Raw genomic sequence first — 11,084 nt, 5'->3', positions numbered from 1 at the left:
CTTGACTTTCGTGACATCAATTTTATTGGTTGGTTCTTTGTGAACTATGCAAGAAGCTGACCTCGTACTACAAGACAGTTTATAGATACGCCGCTCACTCACTTGAAAGATATCTTTAAAAAATTTCTTACATACGCGAATGAACATGACTTTAGTAGTTAAGTAATACTTTATTGATTTTAATCTTGGCGCTCTTGATCAATTTCTGACGCTACGTTTTTGAACAGAGCTATTATGAATCAGTCCACGAAGATAAATGTTCTGCTTTGTATTGTCAGATAACTTATAAAATGAGTCAAAAATGAGTTGTCGTTCTTCGAGTGTTATATTGGAAAAACAAAGTGGTCTACATATTTTACAATCAACATTTTGAAACGATTTGTAGGGATATTCTTCCGGTTTCTGTTCACATAAGCTTTTCCACCATACCGTCAAACTACGTTAACTGTTTGTGTCCATTCTGTTGGATTCCTTTTGCGCTTTCTTTCTTTTTGACGTGACAACGTCTTAAATTAGGTTGTGGCTCGGAGTCATTAATGAAAAAGTGTAACGCCCGCTCACGTCTGTTACAGTGAGTCACCGAACGAGAGAGAGGCCCGCCGGACCGGCGAATGCCTTGCGTCTCTCTCCCACTCAAACATGATCGGTCCGCTGCGCGCGCAGCACTAGAGAATTAGGCGCGTTGAATCGGTGCGTGCTTCCGTGCTTGTGTCTCTGTCTTTCTCGAGCGTTCTTGGCGTTCAAGACACATTACAGCAGAAACACTTCCTTTCATTTCATATTTCTCCTATCATCGTCCTATCCTCAACAAAATCACTCAAATAGAAATTAGTTAAGTTTAAGTTTACATGTACAATGTTTTAGTAAACAAAATATATTTCTATAGTTAAAATTTGTGCAATTCTTATTTTCATTCAATTCCTTGTTCCTATTGTGCAATTTAATAATATTCATATCAATAAATATTCTACCGAGAAAAAGACGTCACGTAAAATTTTCGCCCGTAAAACCGACTTTACAGGCAACCGATTTTTTCGGTGATTATACCATTTCGCCCCCTTCATTTTCAATCACATTATTTTCTGCCATAAGATCATCTGCAGGTAAATTGGAAACATCTGAAACAAATTTCAGTGGTCAAAGTGTGTAAGTAAAAATTTTTTTCTATGAATATGATGTAATTTCAGTCACAATAATATGTTTTTTGTTTATCTTTACTAATAATTAATATAACATATTATCTATTGTTAACAGTAAAAAGCATCAAACATATTTTCGTAAGAAATTATTTCCCACTTTTTAGGTTAAGAGTTACTTACTTGAATCAGATGAATTATTTTAAATCGTGAATGAATATATTTCTAATAGTAAATCAATTGTATTTTAACTCATTATATCCGATAAAGGGGTGAAATAAAATTTAAATAACACTGTGACACGCCAAGATGACTTACACTAAATGACTTCAGAACATTTTTTAGTTTATTTCTGACGCTAAAGTACTGCCATCTGTTGGTTTTCCTGTGAAGTATTGCCTTAGACGTTTTGCCTGTAGAAAGGTTTACCTGTTAGAAGGAATCTTTAATACCTAACTGAATTTTTAGTGAAAAATGACTTGGCTTCTGAGCCCTCCAAATGTAAACTTACAGAAATACACCATAACTTGTTTTATTAAATTTGTAGAAGTCGATTATAAAGCCTTTTTATGAAGCACACTTATCTGGATCACGAGTAGCTTCTTCGATTTATTATTTTGAACAGAAACGTAATAATAACGGCCCCATTCTACCGTTGACTGCTGTTAGGGACTTATTGCTGTTAAATACTTAATGTATTTTTTATATGTTTCTGTAAATACTTATAATACACATTCTTGTTTTAGCATGTAGCTGCATCTTTAAATTTACATATTTCAACTTTTTAAGGTTATTACTTAATTCTTGTTTTATAGTTCTAATTTTTTATTTATTTACATTAAATATTAATTTGCTCATTTGAGCATTCATCATTTGAGAGAGTGGTTTGGCTGTACCACTAATGAACTCTTTAGGTCAGCTATAAACAAGGTCAGGATAGCCTTGATGATTCCCAATCTCCGATAGGAGTGGCACAAGAAGAAGAAGAAGATTAATTAGCTTTGTTGTATAATTTACTTCCGCAATAATTATGTGATAAGTATATTTAATGCAAAATGAATTCACTAATTTTTTTTTTGTAATTTGGCAACAATGTCAACTTAGATCTCTGACGTAGATAACGACGTGCATCGTAGTTTATACTGTACCAACTATATATTAACACGTTAAACGTCATTTTTTTGTATTGTGAATCACATGTCATACTATGTCACATGCAGTGTCATTCAGCTGTTGTTTTGTGTCTGTAAAAAAGCGTTAAATTACGACAAGATATTTTAGGTATTCTATAGCCTCATATGTTTCACTGGATTCGATATAAATATCTTAATAAGCGTATAAGAAAATTGACAACCATGATACATTCATATTCAAAAGAATAAGTACATCATCTTTAAATGCTATGATAATATTTATTTAACGAGCTCCTCGTAGGGGTTGTATTGATCCCATATTTATTCAAAGATATGAAAGACGAACTATATTTGTGAACCCCTACGACTGCTCAACACTGGCGACATCTGGACGTTGGTTTTTTGAACGGTGAGCGACTCCTGGCGGTCGCTGCCGTTGATTTCTATCTTCGGGTGGATGTCGACTTGTACTCTAATGTCATTATTTGTATCTTCGTTGGGTTTCGCTGTACCATTTACTGAAAAAAGGATTTTTATTTAGTAAAAGGTTTTAAAAATCATGGCAAGATTTGAATATGGCGCAATTTTCGCAAAATATTTTGCCGATAAAAAATTTAAAATGAATAAAAATTGAGAGATAAATAAAAAACAAACATTTAACCATTACAAATTAAAAACGGAATTCCTTAAGAATTGCAAACAAAACAGGATGATAATTCTAGAATTTTAAATAACCCGACGATTTATACAAACTGACGTCACTTGGATTTAAAATGTCCATAACATCAATCCCAGAGTTAAAATTTCCCCAACCCAGCTAATAATTACGACACCCATACGCACCTGCTCGATCTTTCATTGGTGTCAACATGATATAATAGTAAGATAAATATAATCATGATTACAATTACAATGAGAATTTTAGAATTAAATTAATTAAATACCCAAAAACATTTTTTATTATTAATAATAAGTATACATTTTATGAAATAACGGTTCAAATTTAATAATCCACAAAATAATAATTTAAATTAAATAGATAAGACAATCGTACGCCACTGATACGTGAATACTTAAAACTTCAATGACAGTTTAGCGTTTGGCAAAAATGTCTACAGTGGTGCCTACAATTCATAGTTAAAATTTTGTTTAGATTGCTTACACAATTTAATTCACAATATATAGTTCTAATAAATTATATTTATAAATACATATTAAATTTAGCTTAATGCTTTAAAAACTAATTATTGTTGTGTATTAGTACTATGCCAAAAACAACCAAATAGTCGCTGTAGAGAGGTGATTGCTTATTTAATAGATTATTTTGAACAAAAACGAAATAATGCCTGGTCGTTTTTACCATTCATCATCATCCAGCCTCAAGAGTCCACTGCTGAACATAGGCCTCCTCCCCGTGTTTCCAACCCCGTCTATCTTGCGCCGCTCTTATCCAGTTTTTATTGAGTCTTCTTAAATCGTCAGTCCATCTTGTAAGTGGTCGACCGACGCTTCTCTTGTCTTCCCTTGGCCTCCATTCCAATAACCTCTTTGTCCATCGCCCATCTGTCATTCTGGCTATGTGTCCTGCCTATCTCCATTTTAGTCTGGCTATCTTCTCGATGATGTCAGTCACTCCGCTTCTTCTCCTGATGTCTTCGTTGGTTATTCTGTCTCGCAGAGTTATTCCTAACATGGACCGCTCCATTCTTCTCTGCGTGACTCTCAGTTTGGTAGCTGCTGCTTTTGTTAAGGTAAGTGGTTCTGCTCCGTACGTCAAGACTGGGAGGACGCATTGATCAAATACCTTTCTCTTTAGGTATGTGGACAGCTCACTTTTAAAAGTTTCTCTCAGTTTTCCAAATGCTGCCCACCCAAGGCCGATTCTTCTCTTCAGTTCATGAGTCTGGTTATCCCTGCCAATCATAATTTCATGTCTCAGGTATTTATATCTATCTACGAGTTCTATTTCTTTCCCACCAATACTGATGTTCTGGTCAGGTACCAAATTTTTACCATTAAATACTCCAAAAGAGGTAAGTTAAAGAATTAAGAATATATAATATTGTATTCCAACGGTTTTTAATTTAGTTTACCGTGTTGCAGTAGCGTCAAAACTAAATATATTCTACTGTTATAGTCGGTTCGATATTCCCAGTCCGAACTGTCTAGTGAATTTAGTAATTATTTTTTTGCGATGTTAGTTACTTTTTGACAGACTAGAAGTGGCTGGAAATTACTATACAACCAAGCACACGTACTCATAGCCAATATTAATTTTTTTTTTCAATGGAATACGTAAAAACGCTACACAAACCCAAGATGGGCCACATCATATAATATCCACTGCATTTGTTCATCTTGGTCTTTACTCTTCACAGAAGAGACGTTGTTTTTCCAGAAGAGTATAAACTAACACAAAATGGAAAACAATTTTTACTATTTGATTTAGGCCCACACGATTATCGGTTGTGAATTTTTTCAACAAGACAAAATCTGCTTCTTCTGGCAAGGTTACAAAACTGGTTTGCCGATGGAACTTTCAAAACTGTACCTCATCTTTTTTATCAACTATATACAATCCACGGATTGTATATAGACCACCTAACAAGACAGAAGAAACTTATGTTCGGCTACTTTCAAAATTAAAAGAACTTTTGCCTGGAGCTTCGCCTGCAACCATATTAACAGATTTTGAAAGCGGTATGATAAGTGCTATAAGACAAGAATATGGCCAACTCAAGACATCGTGGGTGATTTTTCCATTTCACTCAATGTCTCTTTAGACGAATCCAGTCAGACGGTTTAAAAAGAAGATATGAAACTGATTCAGATTTTGCTTTAACGCTCCGATTATTGGCATCCTCAGCATTCGTTCCTACTGCAGACGTAGTGAAGGCATTTGAAACGATTTGCGAGCAAGATGTGTTTCCAGCAGAGGCCCAGTCAGTAATTGATTATTTTGAAGATACCTAGATCGGGCGTTCACAAAGAGGTAGACAATGTTGTTTGGCCTTATTTTCACATAATCTGTGGAATTGTTATAATGGGGTCCAAAAAAGTTTACCAAAAACAAACAATTCCATAGAAGGACGGCATCGAGGGTCTGAACAACAGATTTCCGCAGATCATTCAAACATTTGGAGATTTACTAAAGGCATTCAGCTGGAGTACAGCTTACATGAACTTCAAATTGAACAGTTTATAGGAGGCTTGGAAGGCTCTCCTACGCGTAAAAAATACAGAGATTGTGAAGAGCGGATTGCAAGTCTAGTAAACAATTACGACCTTGCGAAGACTTTCACGTGTTTCGAACACGTGAACCACGTCGAACACGAATTCTTGCGGGGAATAGCACATAATATATATGTCGTAGGCAAGTATGAAATGCAGGCATTCTCGGAAGAGCCTAGTCATTTTCGTAATGACTGGGCAGTTTGTATAACGTTTTCATTTTTACGAAATGACTTCAACCTTTTAGGCATTTGCGAAACTACCGGAAACGATAATTTCATGATATCATGGGTAATAATTCTATTTTGAAACAGTGTTGCAAGTTAGGCACATATCATAATATAAAAAAGGGAAGAGAAAATGAATTAAATTATTATTAGGTATATACTTGTATTTTTGTATAATTATTTCTGCATTTTTATTGTTTTAGGCCTCTTTACGAAAATCACCCAAAGCATTCTTTCGATGGTTTTTAAAAGGTGCCAAATATTCTCTAGAATCAAGGACATTTGCACTGACTTTAAATTTTTATTCACCAAAAGAATATGATTTTGGAAGAGCTTTTAATAATTCATTTAAGAAAGGAAAACATTTTTTTATATTATATGATCTGTGCCTAAATTGCAACACTGTTTCAAAATAGAATTACCGTTTCCGGTAGTTTCGCAAATGCCTAAAAGGTTGAAGTCATTTCGTAAAAATGAAAACGTTATACAAATTGCCAAGTCATTACGAAAATGACTAGGCTTTTGCGAGAATGCCTGCATTTCATACTTGCCTACGACATATATATTAAATACAAATAAAGATCATATGCATAAATAAATTTAAAAAAAAATTAATAAAAATTAAAATAAACTGTAAAACAATTTAAAAAAAATTAAAATTAAAAAAAAAAAATTAATAAAAAATAAAATGAACTGTAAAAAAAATTCAAAAAAATAAAAAATCTCAAAAAAATGACAAATTGTGTGTTTAGTCCAAGTTCTAAACACGCCAGCAGTACGCTGCCAGTCCTAAGCCTGAGTAAAGTGTGAAGGGAACATGGAATAAAAAATATATAAGGTAAAAGAAATAATAAGTTAGACTTACTCACAATCAATTTAATTTAACTAATCGGACGACCGGTTTCGCTTTCTATAATATGCAAAGCATCTTCAGGTCACGATACAAAGTTAAAATGCTGAAAATAATAATCCCATATTAGGGTGTTGTCTAATAAAGATAAAACATAAGTGTTTGTTCTGTAACTTTGACTAAGCTGAGTTAGTTATCATAGAATAAGTATTACAATTATTTATATTGTTACATTGAAATCAATTATTTAAAGTTTGTTAAAGTATGCCAATATTAACACATCAAATAACTTTGATATCTAAAATTAAAAATTTTAGACATTTATTAATATCAGCTTATTTCATAAACTAGATAACTTAACTTACAGCATTTAAAAATAGAAGAAGAACTGTCACACTTTAACCTACATTTGTCAAGTTTACCTGTAAAATCTGACATATAGCATAAAAAAACTCATTGTCTCCTAGTAAGAAATGTAGTTCTTTTTAAAATACTCCCCCTTTTAAATTAAATGTCTGTTTCGTCCCCCGTTTTTTTAAGTGTTTTCTGTGTGTTTCTGTGTGTGTAAAAGTGTCTTAATTTAATTTTAACATAAAAATTTTTTTGACTTTACAAAATTTGCCAGATATTGCAACAACTTTATCAAAGAAATTTGATAACTACAAGCTTATATAATTGCACACCCACACAATTTGTACATCCATTCTTATTCATTGTCTTTCAACTGTCACCTTCCAAAACAAAACATAAAATCTCAATAAATAACACACATTTCATAAATATATCTCCAGAATAAATATAAATAACTTTAAAGAACTTAATAGTATAGAACATTACTTTCATCAAACAAACAATACATTTCACCTATCTCTAATTCATTGGATAAAATCTGTCTCCTCAAGAACTTCCCCGTTTACTGTTAAACAATTACAATACTTGACCTGAGTTCTCCAATCAACAATACAAGATAGTTTGAACCATGTTTTTTCAACCATCAATTAATAGAGTACAGCATGTAAGTAATGTTTATTTATTTGTTTATTTATTAATTCATTACAGTTTAATAGACTATGTTACCATTTTGTGGATCTTACCTTGCCTGCTTAAACATTTTATTCATTTATAAAACCACAGACATGTAATATTGGCATAATTACTGTAATTTATATAATTTATATCACCTACCTATGTTTTATCTTTATTAGACAACACCCTAATATGGGATTATTATTTTCAGCATTTTAACTTTGTATCGTGACCTGAAGATGCTTTGCATATTATAGAAAGCGAAACCGGTCGTCCGATTAGTTAAATTAAATTGATTGCGAGTAAGTCTAACTTATTATTTCTTTTACCTTTTGAAATGGACTCACACAAGCAACACATTCATGATTTTAAAAAATATATATTATAATAATAAATTAATTACCGAGGTAGCTAGGTCGAATCTAAGCAGTAATAACTATTTAAATAGCACGTACGTTACTGTATTAGTTTATAGGAAATACATATCAAGCAATAACTATTTAAATATATTTTTCGGTCAATTGCTCATTCGGGGAATTGTCCATTCGGAGAATTGTCCATTCGGGGAATTGCTTTCGGGGAATTGTCTTTCGGAAAACTGTTTTCGGGCAATTATCCGGGACCCCTATAAGACAATCCAGATAAATAGGTCTGTCTATAAATATTAGGTGGAGAGTTTTTCCTGCATTTACTTTCTTTTAATTACTTGTTTTAAAGCAAATAGATGATTCTCATATGATTGCATGTTATTCAAACTTTGTTTTTATGGATTATCGTTAAATTAATTCTTATATCTATTTTTTATTCCTCTGGTGTTTTGACCATATCAATGCATTCATAAAATAGGTTGATGAGCATCTTCTTAACCTCTCAGATCCAACGTTTATCAATTCTATCACGATATTTCTTGGTTCGTTAACTCTTTTTACTGTATTTATTTGTAATTCCCCTTTTTCGCCTGGTATATCTTTGTTTTGTATTTCTTCTCGGTCCTTATTACGGACTTAGCAAGCTAATCTTCCTTGTTTAGTTCTTGTTTGTGTTTTTAAAATAATGTTTTTTAAATAACGTAATAAAATTTGGATATGAACAAAAATGCCCTAACTAAAAATGCAACCCTTAAAGTAAGGATTTTGGTTTGTACTGTATTATACAGTGATAGGAGATATGAAAATAAGTTGGCTCGGAAATTATATAAGTTACAATTGCCATACCTTAGTATCTGCGTACCATAATTGGGCAGTTTAAGAAAAAAACAATATATTAATATTGCATAAATAGAAATATTTTGATGAATGATTGGAATTACTGGATGTGACACCAATTCATATCGAAATATAAGAGTATAAGTTACGATAGCTAATACACGAAAGGAAACCAAAAAATACCTAATGGTCAGGGAAGGGATTATTAGTATTTCTTTTTAAGTATAGCCTATTTTTCTTGATAAGTATAAAACATTTAGTACTTACCTTTTTGGTTTACAGCGTTTTCTACTACTTTAACTTTGGCATCGTTCTTGGGAGTTTCGTGGTTAGCCTCTGGCGATTCAGTGGAGTATTTTTGTCTCGACTGCGGATCGACCATCCTAAAAGATTCTAAGAATTCGTTGAGATCCACTTGGCCGTCTTTGTTAAGATCCATCAGCTTGCAGATTTCCTGCAGCTGCTCCTGATTCATCGGGCAAGGCATGAATCTCTTGATCAGATTGCAGGCGTCCGAGAATTCGTCTAGGCTGATGTAACCTAAAATTAGTGAAATAGATAGTGAAAACAAAAAAAACATACAGCAATGAATATAAAAATTGTTATTCTTGTATCTGATGCTTATCCGCACGTTGGGAGTTGTCTATAATCTTCAAACCATTTTTAGAGTGTCGTTCGAAATATGGCGGTTTTGTCTTTGATGTTACGTCAGTCCTTACTACTTGATGTTATGATTCTTAGTCAGGAACGTTGTTTTCTTACTTGGCCTCGGCGTCCTTGTATATTTTCTCGCAAAATTAATATCAAAAATTACTATCCTCGGGAATGTATCCTCCTAAGGATATAGCCGGAGTAGGAAACTTTTCTTCCTTGATACGATATTGAGTAGTTCTCATTTACAGTCTGTAGTTCTTAAAATGCCCTCATTCATGGCCTGTGCGGTCCATGGCACTCATAAGAGCATAGATGCCACATTTCGAATGCTTTAATGCTATTTAGTGTTCTAACCTTAAGGCCAGGTTTCTCAAAAAACCGCGATTTTTTAAATAAATGTTATTCGTAGTACAAAAGATATTTGAACATCAAATTTTTACAGGTGAAGTTTATACATTAAGCACCTTAAAATTTATTTTTCTTTCAAAATGGTGAACTTTGGCAGCCCAAACTCGTTAAATTTGTTGGTGGATGTTATCATTTCTTGGAAATAAATCATCCGAATGCAAAAAATCAAAATAATTTCATATTCTATATCGAATTGGCTATGGTCGGTACTAGAATGAAACATTTTCACTGAAAAAAATAAAATGGCGGACTTTTAAATTTTTTGACCCCTTTTTTGAACTTTTAATTGTTTATAACTTTTTTTTAAATAACAATGAATATTTTTGGTTCTAGTACCGACAATAGAGAGACATCTAAAGAGTAAAAGCCTTCTTTACTTTGGTTTATCAATATTGTTATCTTTGTCTTACCTGATTTATCCTTATCGATAATGTGGAATATGGCTTCTAAACTACTTTTATTTCTGTATAAAGTTTCTACCACAGAATGAGCACCTTGTACAGACTGGAAGAAATAAAAAACATTAATAATCTAATCACATAATTATAAAATATGTACACTCAATAATTTTAATGATATTCTCCAGTCTAAGCCAAGATGAGAACACTTCTAACAAACGTACATAAACATCATACTCGATCTGTTATAGATATACAGGGTGGAACTGCTAAATGGAATCAATTCGATAATTAATAAATGGGGACGTGTTCAAAAAAACGTTTGGACCCGTTGATTGGTATTTTAAATTTTAATCATAGTTTGCAATAAAAATAACGGACTGTGTCATGTAACACAATACATCCCTGTTAGACAGGGATGTATCCTATCGCCGTTGATATTTAATATGTACTCAGAGAAAATTTTTAACGAGGCTCTTTACGGAATAGACGAAGGCATCCTTCTAAATGGTGAAAGAGTAAACAATGTTAGATATGCCGACGACACCATGGTGATAGCAGATAGTTTAGAGGGACTTCAGAGGCTAATGGACAGAATAAACGAGTATAGTCAACAGTACGGACTAAACATTAATACCCACAAAACGAAACAAATGATTATCAGCAAGGAGAATATAAATGGGGTTCATCTATACATTAATGGGACGCAGATAGAGCGAGTAAAACAGTATTGCTACCTGGAAACTATTATAAACGAACAGTGGAGCAATGTACAGGAAATAAAGTATCGCATAGGAAAAGCAAGAACGGTCTTTA

General features: G+C 32.7%; 1 protein-coding gene across 4 annotated transcripts in view; it reads right to left on the bottom strand.

Moving 5' to 3' along the window:
* Positions 1–44: 44 nt before the first annotated feature.
* The window catches only part of rdgC (retinal degeneration C), a 445,875-nt gene continuing 434,835 nt past the window's right edge, over positions 45–11,084 (bottom strand). For all 4 annotated transcript variants that reach the window (XM_072536987.1, XM_072536994.1, XM_072536978.1 and 1 more), the window contains 3 exons: positions 10,281–10,374; positions 9,076–9,348; positions 45–2,787 (listed from right to left, as the gene is read on the bottom strand). In XM_072536987.1, coding sequence (XP_072393088.1) covers positions 2,615–2,787; positions 9,076–9,348; positions 10,281–10,374 — 540 coding nt within the window. In that variant the 3' untranslated portion in view covers positions 45–2,614. The remainder of the gene's footprint in view (positions 2,788–9,075; positions 9,349–10,280; positions 10,375–11,084) is intronic.

This window comes from Diabrotica undecimpunctata, chromosome 1 (genome assembly GCF_040954645.1).
Source record: "Diabrotica undecimpunctata isolate CICGRU chromosome 1, icDiaUnde3, whole genome shotgun sequence".
In the NCBI taxonomy this organism is placed as follows: domain Eukaryota; kingdom Metazoa; phylum Arthropoda; class Insecta; order Coleoptera; family Chrysomelidae; genus Diabrotica; species Diabrotica undecimpunctata.
Note: the sequence above shows the minus strand (reverse complement) of the source record. Positions and strands in the feature narration are given on the sequence as shown.